Source organism: Paramormyrops kingsleyae, chromosome 1 (assembly GCF_048594095.1).
Source record: "Paramormyrops kingsleyae isolate MSU_618 chromosome 1, PKINGS_0.4, whole genome shotgun sequence".
Classification (NCBI taxonomy): Eukaryota; Metazoa; Chordata; class Actinopteri; order Osteoglossiformes; family Mormyridae; genus Paramormyrops; species Paramormyrops kingsleyae.
This window is the reverse complement of record NC_132797.1, coordinates 29,203,013-29,220,997: the sequence shown is the minus strand read 5'-3', so window position 1 is coordinate 29,220,997 and position 17,985 is coordinate 29,203,013. Positions and strand designations below refer to the sequence as shown.

Genomic DNA, 17,985 nt, shown 5'->3' with positions numbered 1-17,985 from the left:
TATATATATATATATATATTTATATATATTTGTATTTATGTTTGCTGTTTGTTTCATTCCATAAGCAGCTACTAAATTTTGTTGTACAGACTCTCCTCACTTAACAACCTACCTGTTTAATGATCGCCGAGACTTACGACCAGCTCTCTGACCAGTCAGTATCGTATGCTGTATGAGAACTTTGGTCATGGAAAATTGCAGCACGTCGTCTCAAAGTCAAGCATCTCATCTCATCTCTCATCACCCTTTCTCAGTCTCAGTCTTGTTCCCGCAGTTGCTCAGCATTCACTACACTAGCGTTCGCAATCTCCAAGACTGCATATTTTGTCTAGAATTTTGTACTTGTGCACATTAAAGGTGACATTAAAATAATATTTAAAGATGGTTGACCAATTACCAGTACAGTATGCTTGGGTAAGTGGAGGCTCCTTGCTTATCAACGAACTTGCTTAACGACCTAGTCATTGGAACGGAACTCGGTCATTAAGTTAGGAGTGTCTGTACTGGTGTAATCCACAAGTATAAGTTAATCCTTGACAGTTAATCCTTGTTAGACAGCTGTGTTTGTTGGCTTCACTGAAGGTTCAGTCATTTGAGCACTCCGTTTTGAAAAGGCCTTTGCGGCATCGGTCCTGCATCTTCTGATCTGCATCTGGGAGATGTTTTGATGTGTTTTTTTGTGTGTCCTGCCACTCGCAGATGCCTGATAAAGGATTTTGAGCTGCGCCCACATGTCCTTGACCTCCTCCAGCATGTCTTCATCAAGCAGATCGACGGCAAGAAGAGGCTCCTCCAGACGCAGCTGATGGAGCTCATTGATCTCAACCAGCAGATGGGCGTGATCGAGAAGACCAGGTACCTCTCCCGTCGATTGCCGTCACGGCTGACCGGCACCCGGCGGATGGTGCTTAATTAATCCTTTGAAAGTCCTCCCAAGCCATTTGGCTGTGGTCAGCTGACCTCAATGAGAGCAACATCATGAAATCCATCATCTTAAAGTTCCATGCATTTCATTTTTAACTACATTTTTAAACACTTTTAAGGCTTCACCATAGTTCTGCTTTTAACCTTATATGTGCTCTTATAACAGTATAAGCGTCATTAATCCAGATACCTTTGAAATGTCTCTGACATCCCTCATTGTCTTCCTCATAATCACAACTATGAGGTCTGATCCTACGCTCCATGTTTAATTAAACATGTGCGATACCACGGTGCGCTCTAAGTAATGTAACAAGCGGCAGAGCACGGCAGCGGAGGAAGGGTATCACATTTTCCCTGCCGTTCTGGGAGTTTCTTGACTTATTCACCATGATTCCGTGTTACACAGCTGCCCTCATTAAGCGAAACACAAAAATGTCCAGAAAGCCACTTTCTCCCAACCGATGACAGCAATCCAAATTAAACGGAGGCCGTCTGAGGCGTCCCAAGAAGATGCCGTGGTCCGAGGCATTTGTGGCCGTCATCCAGGGCTCAGTATGGGTCAGTCAGCTCTGTGAAGCTCGGCGAAAGCTTATTGCGCAGGGAGGAGGAGGGGGCAGGCCAAAAAGATGTCACGTTATGTCGATGTCCTTTCTGTTATTCAAGCCAAAGCGAAACAACCGAGAGAAGCAGTAGCACCGATGACAGGTACAACGATGCCTGCTGATGTCACCCTTCACCAGGAACTTGAAGGTGTTTGAGCTCATTGATTGGGCCGTCTTTCCGTACTGTAATTTAATCTAGATCTAGTGAATAGAATCCCCACCAGAAGAACCCCCCCATCTCTCCCCGCACTGACTGGTCAATTTACACCCCAGAAACCTGTCTCATCTTTGCATTTAGCCCCTGTTCTCACACTAACCCTAAAACTACTAAGAAATGAACTGAAAATGTCCATCGATCCACTCAAATAAAATGAACTACTGCAAATAGATCATCGGCATTGTTTTTTATGTATTTTTTTTTAATGGCTATGAAGGTAGAATCAAAGCAGTTTTATTTAAGTTCAATTCCTGGAGAAGATGCAGTTACAGTTCAGCAATGGTATTAAGGGCAAGGCTGCTACTGGTGTTTATCCTATAGGTACAGAAGGTTTTAGAAAGGGTCCTTCATCTCGAAGCTGTTTGAGGGGATTAGACCCAACACCCATCACATGCTATGTGGGTGCTGTGCCTACTTCAGATTGTCTTGAATAATTTTAACAATTTAAAGTTTTGTAAAACTGATTGATAAGGCTTTGCTTGTCGGCATCTTTAATCTTCACTTTATTGGCCAGCTGTGGTACTAATTTGGGTCATGTCTAGTATTTGGTTTGCAAGGGTCCATTTCGGCATCCAATAGAAAGGCTGATCCTTTGTTTGGGTGTTCCAGGCATGAGCGAATCCACACGAAGAAAGGGAGCCACATGAAGTCCTTAAGCCCCGTCCCCGACGACGTCGATGACCTCGCTGTCCTGGAAGTGCTAGACGAAGTAAGGAATTCACAACACGCCTCTGGCATGTCATGCTCTGGAAACAGTGTGCTAACAGGATGTCAACAAAGGGAAACCTAAAATAGAAATACAAGGATATTAATTACTTTTTCCTGGTGTAGAGCATTCAAACTTTTTTTGACAGGGCCCCCCTAGGCTGATATATTGGTCCCGCCCCCCCCAAAATACACACAAGATGGAGTTCTGGATATGTTTCATCATATATTCTGTTTCTCTTCGTTTTAGGTGTTGCTTTGACGTCACAATTTCTTTTAACACTACGAACAGGAAGAAATTTCTCCATGATTCCTATTAGAGCATTAACTGAGCAACTTTCCCACGTAAACTTTCGTTATGTTGCTTGTTATAACAGTTTGATGTAGTCATTAAGTGGTGCCTGTCTACTTTGCACATTTTTATTATTTTGTTAGTTATCATATAATGTGTACAGATGTATAATATGTTCACATTATGTTTAACATTTCTGAAGGCTGCAATTTCAAAGTAGATCTGCCCCAAGATGAACACCCCCCCCCCCAACCCAGTTTTTTTCCCCTCACCTGTGTCTTCCTGCAGTTCCTGGGCCATGCCCCAGCATTTAAATACCTCTGCTATGGTGGATACATTCTCCAACTTCAATGTGTGGTTCAGTTATCCAAGAACATTAAATCCATGGGTCATGTTCATGTAGGAATTTCTTGAGGTTTTGAAAGACAAACCAAGTACATAGGCATGCATCAGTTTTTTTGTCTCTTAAAACAAGTAATAGCAAGTAGTGTTGATTTAATTTTCACTTAATCAATAATTACTAAATCATTAAACAATTAAACTGCGCTGCTGGCATTTTTGTGCTTTGAATTTGTTCCCTTGATTATGACAACAAAACATTAAACTGTTATTGAACAGAACTTGGGTAGATCGAACCCTGACAGGATTGCTGTCGGGCTAAAGATACTTTAAATGCCTCAGAATAAAAAATACAACAATAATTATCAACAACTATACCTTTTTTAACATCGTTTTGAATCATGCCATTCATCCTGTCTGTGACTGAGTAAAGATTAATCCAGATGGAACAATGAGCACAGCAGACCCAATTCAGCACTGTCTGGAGCATCTGAATTTCCTTCCAGAACAATACAGGATTCTGCACATAAACACAGACCATTATCATTAGGAATCAAAGCAGCGTAGCTGCTGAATCCATAATGTTTCTATGTTTCTTATTGGTTTGTTGAAGCAGAAGTAATCAAAAGGCCATTGTCAGTATTAAATATATTTAAAATGGAAAACATTGCTCTTTAAAACTTTATTAATACAAAACTTTATGAGTGCAATGCCATTTCCTCTATGGTTCCTACTTGCAGTATTGTCATGTCATGTTTTGTTTTATTTCCACTACTTCATCACTGCTGCTGTGGGACTTTGCACACAAGTGTTTCACTCACCTGCACTTACGAAGTGTCAAGAGATGTGACAAAGTGATTTGATTTAATTTGAAAGCTATGGAAGAGGCAAGGTCTCCCTGCTAGAGTTTTTCCAAAGAGAAGGAGCTGTGTATTGAAATGATAAAAATGTGACTGCAAAGCCAGGTCTTCGGAGCTGGTCTCAGATTTGCATGTAGCTCGGGACGCTAACGGTGTTCATCCCACCTCATCCTCAGAACACAGTGACAGATCAACTGCAGAAACGCTACGCCAAAGGCCAGATCTACACCTATGTGGGCGACATCCTTATCGCCGTCAACCCTTTCCGTGAGATGGACCTGTACTCTGGCGAGGTGCGCTCGCTCTTCCATTCCCTCGTCTTTCAGCTCTCGGCGGGACTCGTTAACCCCGGTGCCCCTTTGCTTCTTTCCTAGAATGCTCTGCTCTACCTCAGCCTGTACATCTAAAACTGCTGTACTTGCGTTATTTGTGCTTGGTACTCAGAGTGTAATGCACTGCACACAGCACCACCACAGTCTTTGAACAACTGGTTGTAATAGGAGTGTGTAAGGTCAGCTGACTTTAATACAGCACTTGTCAAAGCCCATGTGTACCCTAGGCAAGCTCCTCTACCGTTGCTGTTTGCCGCCTATGTCACCTAATAGGTTTACCAGTACTGCTTTAATATAAATTTCTTCATAACTCGGATTTTCTTGTTTGGTTTTTCTCAAGCAATCTGATTGATTGATATCCTGCCAGTGTGGTAGTGCTGTTTAAAATGTCCTGAGGTGACGAGTTCCTCGGAGCTATCCTCTCTCTCCTCTAGTTCCAGAAGAATTACATCGGGGCAAAGCGAACGGCGAACCCTCCCCACATCTTCGCTGCTGCCGACATCGCCTACCAGTCCATGGTGTCCTACAATTCTGACCAGGTCAATGTGGATCTTTGTGGATGCATCTCTGGTGGGAGAGCTGTGCTTAAATCCTGCTTACCTGACCTTTGACCCCACAGTGTATTGTCATAAGCGGAGAGAGTGGGGCTGGCAAGACGGAGAGTGCCCACCTGCTGGTCCAGCAGCTCACAGTGCTGGGAAAGGTGCGTCATTTCCCAAAATCCACCTTCATCTGACATGAAATGCACCAAGTTCATCTGACCATAACATTACATAGACTCTAGGAGTTGTTTTCCTGTTTACCACTTGCTACTCTTATTGTTCTCAATGAGAAGCTTCAAAAAGGGTATAGGAAAGTTTATAAGAGGTCTGTGAAGGGTCATAAAGGCTATAGGAATATTTATAAGTGGTGTATGGAGGTTCATAGGTGGGTATTCCAAGCAAAGAGGCAAATCCCATCCAGGACATTTAAACTGTGTTTAAGATCTGCAGTCTGCAGATGTTAGACGGCTAAGGCCTGCATACCTTGATAAGACTGTTTGCCCCAGTAACAGCCACGCTTGACCCCAATCAGAGGAGCCCGTGGCGGATGATGAGAGCGACAGCACTGACTCCGCATGACGATGTGAAATTAGCATTTCAACTAGCCGCAGTTCATCAAATGTGATTTAATATGGACTGGATGAGAATGCATGTGCACCGGGGGGGGGATGTCTTTTGTGATAAATTGATAAAAGGCTGAATAATTAGGCTGTATGAGATGCGAATGTAAATCATATTCTCTCTGCACATAATAGAGGGCTGAGTGTAGCTTCATATTACCTGCATATTGTTTGTCAATAGTATAAATATTTTCACGCTTCATTTGATTTATTTTAAATTATATGACTGGACGCTTAAATGTCAGATAAATATAATTGTTATATGGTTTTATTGTATCTCACTGGGGTGTTTTTCCATTTCGTCTTTCATCTTTCCAGGCGAACAACCGAACTCTTCAGGAAAAAATCCTGCTGGTGAATAACTTGGTGGAAGCTTTCGGGAACGCCCGCACGGTCATCAACGACAACTCCAGCAGGTTTGGGAAGTACCTGGAGATGAGGTTCACCAACGGCGGCACCGTAGTTGGTGCCCAGATCTCCGAGTACCTCCTGGAGAAGTCCAGGGTCATCCACCAGGCCGGGTAAGTTGGGGAGACCCTCTGCCCCCAGAGTTTTGTTCTCAAAAGTAGGCAGCAAAAGCCTGTGGTATTTGCTCACCCTGTTTCATAATAGCTCAGAATAAATGAGAAGGTATTTTTATTTGTCATTTTATATAACATGGGGATTCTGGAGTCTAGCCGGGCTGTTTTTATAATATTAAATAAGGGACCATTTAGCCATTTTGGCGACTTTTCAAAATATCTCTAAAACGGTAAGATATTGGATTGAAATATAAAGGCAGTTGACGTGGAAAATGAGGCTTGTAAGCATATTAAGCCAACAAGATCATGCTTACATATAAATGAAAGCCGGGACTGTCAATTAAAGATTTCTGTTTCATGTTGAATCATGCCGCTAATGAGTAATCAGCAGCTTGGAGGAGTCTGCTTTCAAATTCAGATTTAACCCACTCTGCACCTGAAGTAAATCGCTTCAATTCAAACTGGCCTGCTTGATGTTCTTTCAGTTATAATGGGAAAACTCTTATTTGGTGGGAAAAGCTAGCAGGGTGAATCTCTACATCTGAACTTAAAAATCCTTTAAAAAATTTAAAAAAAATTCTAGCATAGAAACCATAGAAACCATGGCCAGTTTATGGAAATAGTGCAAATAAAATATAATTAAGGAGTGTGACTGTGATTCCTAAGCAGCCATCCCCAGCCCACCCTCAAATGCCTTCTTGTTTTCACAGAGGTGAAAAGAACTTCCATATCTTCTACTACGTCTATGCCGGTTTGGCTGAGAGGAGGAAACTGGGCCACTACAAGCTGTCGGACAGCAAGACGCCAAAGTCAGCGTGCCCTTCCTGCCATCACGATTCACATGTACTGCTTGTGCTCTTTGCTCCTCGTGGTTCTTTCCTTATGGCCTCACCGTTCCTTCTTGTTTGAAGGTACCTGCAGAACGAGCAGATCAAGGTGGTACCCGACATCGTCAGCAGCACATACTACGGCGAGCAGTTTGAGGCGGTGGAGCAGTGCTTTAAAGTGATTGGCTTTTCCCTCGAGGTAGGCAGGGGTGGGGGTTGGGTGGGGGGAGACATGCTCAGATATAAATGGGGTTCTCCACCACAATTGAAAGAGGCAGATCCCAGTCCTTTTCCCATTTCCTGTGTGATTAACCTGTCTCCACCTTCACTTTCACATGCCATTACTGCATTTCAGTTACAGGGCAGCCCTGAAATCAGAGGTGTATAGAGGGGCAGGGCCACAAGCGCACTGACTCCAGCTGGAAGCTGATTGGCCCCTGGAGTACTCCTCCCCTGTCACTCATCCAATTCAAAGCATATCATTTGCTAATTATAGGGTTGGCCCCTCTGTATGAATTATGGCCCCTCTTATGCCCCTCCATCTTAAAACCATAGATTTGTCACTGTGTGAAATTTAGGAATACTGGAGTTGTGTGAATCTAGGAAATGTACGTGCAACCAAGTCTGCTTTTAGAGCTGTGGCAGTCATCAGCGGTGTTTCTGAAGAATGAGGATACACCTCCTTTATGGGGGTGGGGGGAGACCAGGGGCTGCCTGGGTCGCTGGGTGCAGTGGAGCATCTTAGCGAGCTATACATAGTACATTGCCTGTGGGACCCACACGTGCTTATCTGCGTGATCCGACGTCCCATCAAGCAGAGGCAGGACGCAGGCCCTGCAAATCGGATCCCCTATGCAGCTCTCCTGTCTGAGTATTTCTGGGTTTGGTGATTGGTTAAGCTGTTTATGTAATCTGCTGAGTAACATACAGATTTGGGTCAGAACCAGATATTAGCAGGAGAGAGACTCTATTAACATTTGTGATAAGCCAACTTTACAACTTTGCGCAGCTTTGAACGATGAACATCGTAAGTACTTGCGTTGCGATTTTGTCACGGCAACTAAATACGAATCTGCATTGCCTGTTAGCTTCTGTTTCTCCGTGACGCTTTAGGAGCTGGGGAGCGTTTACAGCATCCTGGCTGCCATCCTCAATGCCGGCGACGTCGAGTTCACGTCAGTCGCCACGGAGCACCAGACAGACAAGAGCAACATCGCGAACATGGGCGTGCTGGAGAGTGGTGAGTGATGGTGACTTCGCCTACTCACCATGCCCCAGGTGTTCCTGCAAAAACGGGGTCAACCTGCCTTCTGCTATAATGAAAAAATTCACATCGACCTTTCACCCGGCGGTGGGTGTGATTGCCCATGCTGTGTGTTCGTGAATATATTCGTAACATGTCAGCCAGTGATTTTACCCAATAATTGTAAAATGTTGTAAGACTTGCTCCAATCTGGATGGAAAATAGAGTTACATGTGTCCTGCCCCAGTCGTCCGCTCCTTCCGTGTGCCACGTCCCCTCGTTAACCTCATGTGGAATCCCCGTTTGATCAGCTGACTCTACTTTGGGGCAAGGAGACTAAACAGAAGCCATTTTGTATTATATTTATATGGCAGAGAGGACTGAATGGTTTGGCCCACCCCTTTGTTCTGGGTTGTACCATTCCTGTTTCATAATGGGGGGACACATGGCTGCAGTTCTGTAAGTATCCTGACAAGCAGCTTGACCCAGATATTCTGCACGGAGCGATAATCTGCTCGCTGGCTGCCGTTTGAGATTGGATGGTGACGTGGCTGTTGACGTTTGCCCCACACCGTGCAGTGGCTTCCCTGCTGTTCATCCGGCCAGACGAACTGCAGGAAGCACTGACGTCCTACTGCGTGGTGACACGCGGCGAGACCATTGTACGGCCCAACACAGCGGAGAAGGCAGGCGAGGTGCGGGATGCCATGGGAAAGGCACTCTACGGCCGCCTCTTCAGCTGGATCGTCAACCGCATCAACTCCTTGCTGAAACCCGATGGCCAACTCAGGTGGGGTGGGGGTGGGGGGGTGCCGGGGGGGGGTTGGAACAGGTGAACACAGGAAGTGCTTAGGATGCAGTTAGGTCCAGGTGGTGGCCAGGTATTGAAGAGGTACAAGGAGACCCCCAGCCTGGGCCTTCTTCTAAAACATGGTTTGGTGGAGTGTAATTCAGCTGGTGATCAGAAGGTCATCGGTTCAGATCCCTGGGTCAGCAGATTGATGTCACCGTTGGGCCCTTGAGCAAGTCACACACAATATGTCCAGGGATTTTCTGACCCTGCCTTCTCAATTGAATAAAAGCTTCTACAAAATAAATAAAAATGTACGAAATCTCTGTACCTTAACGAGTTGCAAACCCTATACTGTGGGGGGCCACCGAGTTGGTGGCTTTTCAAGGACAATTTGATTCTGCTTCCTGACCACTGAACCACTCAGCTGAGCATGACATTGCTCTATAACTGAACCAGCTGCATTTCCTAGAACTGGTGTTAAGTGTGCTGGCGTATTCAGGGGTGGGGCCACACCGACACCAGCCTCATTTAACGTGCCCCTTCCCCTGTCACTCACCAAATCAAAACATATCATTGGCTAATGATAAGGTTGACCCCTCCTATGCCCCCAACTTAAAAGGCCAAGAATGGCCCCTAGAAGCAGCCCACTTGGAACTAGAGTAGGAAAAGCTGCTGTCATCTACTCAGGGGTGTCAAACTGCAGTCCTGGGGGGCCGGAGCCCTGTGTAGCTTAGTTCTCTCCCTGTTCCACCACAAATGATTCAGCTTAAGAGCTGTGTGATAATTAGCACAAGGGGTTGAATCAGGTGTGTTAAATGAGGGGAAACCCAAAAATGTGCAGGGCTCTGGCCCCCCAGGACTGGAGTTTGACTCCCGTGACCTGCGTCCTACATGCTGTTCCAGGAATGGCCATCCCTGGTCCTGAGGGAGAGAGACGAATCAGCACCTGGTTTATGCCTAAAAAACCAGGAGAGGTGACAGGCTGATCTAAGTATCTCCCTGATACAGCAGTTGCACGGTGAAATGATCCCTACGGAGAAGGCCGTTCCGTGATGATCCTGCAGTCACTGTTTTTGTGCTGAGATTTATTCCGTAATAATAAATAATAAAATTCAGTTCAGGTTAATGGAGTCACGCCACTAGCTAAACACAAGAGATGTTTGACCGTTCCGAAGTGACCTTCCTGCAGTCCCTGGTCACAGTGCCTGTCCGTGATGATCTATAATCACTCCTGTGATGGTTTTTAAAGAGGCACTGGCCTCTTAGCTGGTGTCTGTCTGCTTTATTCATCCAACAGATGTCTGCAATGATTGGGTCGCTCCAAGGAGTTGGGTAATTATCATAATACATAGTGCCCCTTAACTTGGCCAACAGTTCAACAATTATGATTTCCTGAAATAGAATCAACAGAATTTGGCTTCTGGGGATGCAAGTTGTACGTTTTGTATTAAGGGTTCATGGCATATATAGTAATCCTCCACCCCCACACCCCCTGGACCTCTCATAACTCAATCAAAGGGAATTTCCAGTGAAACAGTCCTGCCTTTTACATTACTGTGCCGCCACCTCCCCCTCTGTGTCTTTTGTCCCCACAGTGAGGAGGAGAAAGGATTGAACATTGGGATCCTCGACATATTCGGGTTTGAGAACTTCAAGAGGAACTCGTTTGAGCAGCTGTGCATCAACATTGCTAATGAGCAGATCCAGTTCTACTTCATTCAGCACATCTTTGCCTGGGAGCAGGTGGAGTACTTCCTGTCCAGATCCAGATTAAACTGCCCACAAGGAATATGAAAGGCCTGTGACTTCTTTCACCTTGGAATGACCTCATTTCCATCTACATAATGGCATGGAATTATGTCCTGTGTTAAGTTGGTACTAAAATTTTCAAAAGCATAAGTATATCCTCCTTGTTTTCCTGATGGGGGAGGTTAGGGTTAGGGTGCTGGGTCTGCGCCTGGCAGGTCATCATGTCAAATCCCAAGGCTGGCCAAGTGATTTCACCATTGTGCCCTTGAGCAAGGCCCAGCAACTGCAGGGACAGACTGACTCTGCTTTTAAAAAAAAATGTATGAGCCTTTGGATAAAAGCACCTGCTAACTAAAGCATGTGAAGATCGCCGCTATTCCATGACCTTTCTTACAAGAGTGCATTCAGCCCCGGGGGGGGGGGGGGGGGGGGGGGTGATTTAAGCTGTTACTCTAACATGTTTCTCATTTCACTGTGAAGCCCAACACATAGGTAAGAAAGGTTAGTTTTGTATGTAAAAAGGTTAGTTTTGTAAATAGGCTCAGTTACTAGTATTATGCCAACAGGAAGTGAGAGGTTTGTTTCCTGTTGAGAAAAGTGTTGCAGTGAAGGTCTGTGGCAGAATTAGAAATGACATAGACCACATTAAATGGGCTCAATCTGAATCAGGCCTCTGCGATGGGCTGCCCCGCCCCCGTCCTGGGTTGTTCCATGCCTCGTGCCCATAGCTTCCGGGATAGGCTCCAGACCCCCCGCGACCCAGAAGGATAAGCGGATTGAAAAATGGATGGATGGATGAATCAGGCCTGGAATTGCGTTTGTATTTTCCCCAAAAAAAATAATAAATCAGACTATCTCCAACACCTTTGAAAGTGTGTATCTCCTGTTCAAGGAAGTGTCATTGTGAAATTTTAGTAGTGATTGCGTTTCTTCCTAGTTAAACCTTCTTATTTTAAATCTAGGATTTATTTTCCCAAAGAGATTAAAACGGGCCCAGCAAAGACGTCTGAGGAAGCAGACGCACATGGAGTGTGTTCCCTTGATTCGCATTATCTTGCTTCAGAGTGCTTCATTTGGGATTTAACTGGCCTATTCCATGGTGCCCATCTGGAAGGAGCTTGCATTGTGACTACAGAGTCACCTCACCTCAGGCTAAGCACCACATAACATTTCACTGGGTATTTTTTTTTTTTTGGTTGGGGGGGGGTCATTCTAGCTATCCGCAAGGCTAGAAATAGCAGACATTTGCTTTCTTTCTTTACACCTTGTCTGCATGCGGGAGTCTGTCGACAGTTCGTCCCCAGTGTGATTTATGCGCTCCGTTTTCCCCAGCCAGTGACTGTGATTTTTATCACATCCCATAAATACCAGACAAAAGCTTGTTCTCCACACAAATTTCAGCCCCTTCCCCTGTCCAGGCCTGAGCCTCAGTAGTGCCACCCAAAACCTGTGCCACTTAAACGTCGCCTGATCCTCCATGGAGGCTTTTGTGTGACCAGCGATAACATTACAGGCTAATGCTAATGTGCTAATGGCACGTTTTCACCACTCCCACTGTACAGGATGAGTACCTGAACGAGGATGTGGACGCGCGTGTGATAGAGTATGAGGACAACCGACCGCTTCTGGACATGTTCCTGCAGAAGCCCATGGGCCTGCTCTCGCTGCTGGATGAGGAGAGCCGATTCCCCCAGGCAACAGACCAGACACTTGTGGGCAAGTTCCCCATTAGCCTGTGCTACTAGCCTGTTTTGTTAGCATGTGCTATTAGCGGCATCCCCAGTTCTCAGGTCTTTAGGGTTGCCGCCTTTGATTTGAAAAACCAGGACACTCGGACACTTTGGGGGATTAAACCATTTTTTGCAAATATACTCTTTGCCTCTCAGACTCAGTCTGACCCCTTTGCTGCTTTCTACGTTTTGCTTTAAAGAGTGTGTGTGTGTGTGTGCATGTGTATATATATATAAATATATATATATATATATATATAGTGTAATTATAATACTCTATATATTATATACTCTATATAGTATAGTTTATAGTATAGTATAGTATTATATAGTATAATTATAATCTTATAGTCGACTATAAAACCTAACCCTAATGTGTCCGGAGGTATACTCCCTTTAGCTATGGAAACATTATTAGACATATTATAATAAAATATAAACAACCTTTTACCTTAATGAATTTGGACAACCTAACACTGACATTTCTCACCTCTTTTCCATGTATATTTCTCATCCCTTTTTGCTGCCTACCTATTTATTTGTTCGTTTGTTTTCGCGTTTGGTTAATACAAAACTCTGGTGGCATTTTGTTTCTGCATGGTTATCCAGCGGTGCTTTTCCATCATATTTAACAGAAATTTTGGATGGACCCAAAACACGAGGGGTGGAGAACGGGGGGGCGGGGGGCATACCACCATGCAATCTTTTTTTGTTAGCCAGATAACTTAAGCCAAATGTAAGTTATCCAGCTAACTGGGAAATTCCGCTTTGTGGAAGTCACCTTGATTGGACCTTACCTATGCAGAAAAGTTTTCTCGTTGTATGTTGTAAATCACATTTTCTTTGATGCTGGTGGCTCGTCTGTCACTCCCCCCATTTCACAAAACTGACAAAATAAGTTTTCTTTTTTTTACTAATGTTACATCTAGCTACCAGTTTAAGTCACGATGGGGTCGTGGATGTGAATGCGCACAGCAGACTGACAGCCCACGCAGTTGCTAGATAATTTAGTAAACTTTATATTTCTGCTACGAATCAAAGTATAGACTTGGCCGTCACTGCCGTGTTTTACCTGTTTTTAACCGTTTACAGACACAGGATTGGATATACAAATATAATCTTGAAGAAAAAAAGAATAGCGGTAAAAGGAAACCAAATAAGGTTTTATTTGAAACTACGAAATTCTAAATTAGATGTACATTTTCACAAAAATCGGGAACAATTCATGTGCCAGGAAAGAAACTTCATTTTGCTCAAAAAAGAGGGCAATCCTGGGTAAACCTGGACAGTTGGCAACCCTACAGGCCTTTGGTTCCAACTCTGTGAAGCTTGCTGTCCTTTCACACGCACAGAGGTCCTTTTCAGCACCAAGCATTCTGACTCGGTGTCACATTACAGGCACCCAAACTGAAAATATCTAAATGGTCATCAAATATTTACTACCACGCTAAGTTTACACCCGATTCCCACTTATCAAAGTGTCACATAAATATTCTACAGGCTAATGTGAGACACCATGAATTTGTTTAATCCAGTATTATCATTATATTTTTATCCTATAACAGAATAACTCCAAGCAGATTATGTTTTTTTGAAATTTGATTTATTTCAAACCCGTAGTACGAAGACCGACGTCTTCTCATGAAAATATAATACTATGCATGCGTGTGATATCTTCTACTTTTCACTTCCTTAGAGAAGTTTGAAGACAACTTGAAGTCCAAAAATTTTTGGAGGCCAAAAAGAGTAGACTTGGCTTTTGGCATCCATCATTATGCAGGAAAGGTAACTACAATCACAGGCATCGCAGTAACAACTGCGGAAACATCACTGCTTATTGCAATAAAAGATTGATGGCTTATATATGTGTATTTTACTGAAGCTCTGTTCTCCGCAGGTCATTTATAACGCAGATGGATTTCTGGCGAAGAACAGAGATGCGCTTCCAGCCGACATCGTTCTTCTGCTCCGTTCCTCTGAAAACGAACTGATCCGCAAGCTGGTCACACACCCGCTCACCAGAATAGGTACAGTAACCCAAACTGCCAAAATAGACCACGTCCTTTATGTTCACAGACGTCCACAACACAGAGATCTTATATTCACATCCCCAGCATGAACCACGCATCCTGTGCTCCAGAATGTACCTCACAGTTCTGGATGATGTCATCAAATAAAGGATAACGTTACCAATTCAGCATCAAATTAGGAAGCAACACCACATGACTGTGAGATTCTGTTCTTCAAGTTTTGTCATCACGTGTTTCAAGGAACAGCTACAGTTGCAGGAGAGCAAACAGGTACTCGGGGGAATAATAGGACAAATAGTGAAATAAGAGACAAACCAGTGCAAGACTAAAGGCATTATTAGAAATGACGATAAATATGCAACAAATAGGTGGTACATTGGAAAAGGAAAATTAGGAGGAAGCAGATCATTTTTTGTTTAGTTTTTCATGCTGCAGTGAGTTGTGTTATTATTAATATTACTACATTGTTTACTCAGATTTTGAGGACAGAATCTCTGGGGGAGTATTGCGAACTGCTCTTGATTTTTTTCAGCGTGTCTGCCTTTGTCAGGAAGCCATCGTTTTTTTGTGAGTGAGTACCCTTTGTGGGGGTAGGGGGCCTGCAAATGTGCAACCAATCAAGTAGATAGCGATCACCCTTTCAAAAGCAAATCAGGCTGCAGATTTCTCTCCCTCCCTCTAAGGAAGTCACCCCATGTGACCCCGTGAAAGGAAAACAATCAAAGAAATTAATTGAAACAAGGGATAAAATAAAAACTGTTATGATACACTCTGCTCTGTTACCCTTCACTGGAAGAATCAGCCGTGCATGGGGGCATTAATCACCCTGAGGCAGCTCCCCGCTCCCCCAACCCCCATCCGTCCCAGGCCAAGCTTGTCTCTGGATATGGGGGGCTGGTACCAATTGCTATCGCTTTAAGTAAAATTTAAGCAAATGCTCATGTAAGGTAAATTTGTCAATGATCTGTCTGCAATTTGTATGTTACGTCTTAAAATAGACTAGAGCACTGGTTACAGATGATAGCTATAGGTTACTTACATTGGTATGTTTTCTCATCTTACACTTGGTGCGTTATTTTGTTTGTTTTTTAGCCTCTTTTTTGTCTATTTATTAATTCTTCATCTGTTTGTATGTTTGTTTGTTGATTTGGGTGTCCCACGTGCTCCGCCCATCCAATCCGCCCGCCACTTCCTCATTCCTCTTCTTCATCTTAATTAATTCCACATCGGCCAGCAGTCACCAGATATCCCCCCAAACTCTTATCTTGCGGACTTATCATCCCTGCTCCCGGCACACTCGGCCGCCTCTGCTGTCACGCCGTGTCGGGTTCGAACACGGTCCTGCCGAGTCAAGCACGCTGAGAATACTGGGACAATAACAGTGAGAGTTGAAATGCTTTTGGAGTGAAAGTCTTGGTTAAACATGGGAAAGAAGCTATTATTTTTGTTTTACAGTGGGTTTGTCAGACAAAACGCCATGACTTTAAGTGATACCGTTTCACAAACATAATACGTCACACTCTAATGTTAGTGGCTTTACTCCATTTAACAGAGGGTGGTTACCATACATCCATTTTTGAAAGTCTGAATTCTTCAGTCAGTACCATTGTATTTTTTTGTTGAGCAGATCCATAGGCATCCACACAAATCACATATTTGGCAAATATATTCTGATTCTGAAATTAATACTAACTAAATAAAATTTGGAAACATACTAACATATTTGTTTTTACATTATGCCAGGTAGTTATTGTGATAGTTGTGGTTATTTGCTGGTGTACCAACAGCATTGAAAACCTCCTGGGATGACCCCCCCCCCCCTTCTCTCTTAACATGGAAGTTTCCTTCTTTCTTTCAGGCAACCTGGCTCACACCAAGGGCAAAACGACGGGGTCCAGTCACACCCAGCCCTCCCAGCGCACCCTCAACTTCTCCAAGGTACCATCTCCTGTGCTGCTATGGGAAAAACCACTGTCTCTTACTGAGACAGATTAACTCTGTACCCCCCCATCTATCCCTCTCTTGGTGTCCCCTCATCATGACACAAATGCTAATGTCATTTGGCTCATTATCTCCCATTGTATAGCGTTTAACAATTTGGGTGCATTCGCCTCTCTGGCATTTGCATATGTATGGAGTGTGTGATTAATGAACGGGGTCCATCTGTGTTATTAACAGTGCAACCTGGTAATTCTTTATTTACGTTGAGGCGGACACAGGTGAGACTTCACATCATCCCAGAGAGACGACCAACATGAGAACGCAGACAGTAGCATCTTATTTCAGAGTAAGACACAAGTTTACTGCATTTTTTTGTAAAGGGATCAGAGTCGGATAGTACTTAGAGCAGTGGTTGCCAACCTTTTTTAACTCACGGCCCACACAGCCAAACACATATGTTTCCGCGGCCCACTGCAAAAGAATTTAAACGATCCCGCTTTTTGTGTCGGGTTAACTAAGTACTCGGAAGCAAGGCTGTTAATTGTCTTTATTGAATAAACTGGTAATGTATTGAATAAATTTTAATTATATATCAAATTATGATTTATTTGATTTTGACTAGACATTTTTTTATTATATTAACAATATTACAATTTCTATTAATAATAATTGGCGGCCCCCCTGCAATACCGTCGGCCCACAGGTTGAAAACCACTGACTTAGAGCATTTGGGGGTGAAGGGTCCAGCTCAGGGGCCCAATGGTGAAATTTCCAACCTTGGTATTTAAACTGGGGACCTTCTGGCCGCAGGCACAGCAGCCTAACCCAATGAGCCTCACACTGCCTCTCACCGTGCTGTGCAACACTACAGTCGAAGCTAGAAGCCCTAAAAGCACCACCTGATTGAATCGTTGCATCTTTCCTTTGCTGAAAATCTTTCGTTCCCCCCCTTCCTGCCATGTTCCCATCCCCCAGTACTCTCTCATGGACCTGCTTTCCAAAATGGTGGCTGGGCAGCCCCATTTCGTCCGCTGTATCAAACCGAACAACGATCGTCACGCCAACAAGTTCGACCGGGAGAAGGTCCTGGTCCAGCTTCGCTACACGGGCGTCTTGGAGACTGCGAAAATCCGCAGACAGGGCTACTCCCATCGCATTCTGTTTGCCAACTTCATCAAAAGGTGAGGAGGCCAAAGACACTTCTCCAAAGGGTCTTCAGAGGTTTGTTTTATGAGTCGAATGGTTCTGCTTAGACTGTTCTTGCTACAGGTATTCATTGCTGGCCTTCAAAGCAAATGAAGAGCCCACCTTGACCCCAGAAACGTGTGCAGTCATTCTGGAGAAAATGAAACTGGAGAATTGGGTCCTGGGGAAAACAAAAGTAACACCCAAACCATTAACAAAAATGAATTTACCATCGTACAAAGTCACTGGCTAGAGAACCTAAATCTGTGGTGTGTGTGGGTTTGTGTGTCTCCGTGGTGACCAGGTGTTCCTGAAGTATTACCATGTGGAGCAGCTGAACCTGGCTGTGCGGGTCGTGACGGACCGGGTGGTCCTCCTGCAGGCGTGCGTGAAGGGCTGGCTGGGGGCCCGGAGGTACCGGAAGATTCTGGAGAAGAGGGAACAGAGCGCTGTGGTCCTACAGTCTGGTGAGCTCACTATCCGCTGATGGGATCTGTGATACCGCCAGGTCTGCTCATTGCTGTGACCTGAAA

General features: G+C 44.3%; 1 protein-coding gene across 1 annotated transcript in view; it reads left to right on the top strand.

Moving 5' to 3' along the window:
* myo3a (myosin IIIA) overlaps positions 1-17,985 on the top strand; it is a 47,134-nt gene that overhangs the window by 20,017 nt on the left and 9,132 nt on the right. The window contains exons 8-26 of the mRNA XM_023823466.2: positions 700-855; positions 2,353-2,452; positions 4,116-4,232; positions 4,706-4,810; positions 4,891-4,974; positions 5,752-5,954; positions 6,665-6,763; positions 6,866-6,980; positions 7,895-8,021; positions 8,604-8,814; positions 10,413-10,560; positions 12,129-12,282; positions 13,993-14,081; positions 14,194-14,323; positions 16,185-16,264; positions 16,536-16,613; positions 17,243-17,448; positions 17,537-17,648; positions 17,757-17,919. Coding sequence (XP_023679234.2) covers positions 700-855; positions 2,353-2,452; positions 4,116-4,232; positions 4,706-4,810; positions 4,891-4,974; positions 5,752-5,954; positions 6,665-6,763; positions 6,866-6,980; positions 7,895-8,021; positions 8,604-8,814; positions 10,413-10,560; positions 12,129-12,282; positions 13,993-14,081; positions 14,194-14,323; positions 16,185-16,264; positions 16,536-16,613; positions 17,243-17,448; positions 17,537-17,648; positions 17,757-17,919 — 2,477 coding nt within the window. The remainder of the gene's footprint in view (positions 1-699; positions 856-2,352; positions 2,453-4,115; positions 4,233-4,705; positions 4,811-4,890; positions 4,975-5,751; positions 5,955-6,664; positions 6,764-6,865; positions 6,981-7,894; positions 8,022-8,603; positions 8,815-10,412; positions 10,561-12,128; positions 12,283-13,992; positions 14,082-14,193; positions 14,324-16,184; positions 16,265-16,535; positions 16,614-17,242; positions 17,449-17,536; positions 17,649-17,756; positions 17,920-17,985) is intronic.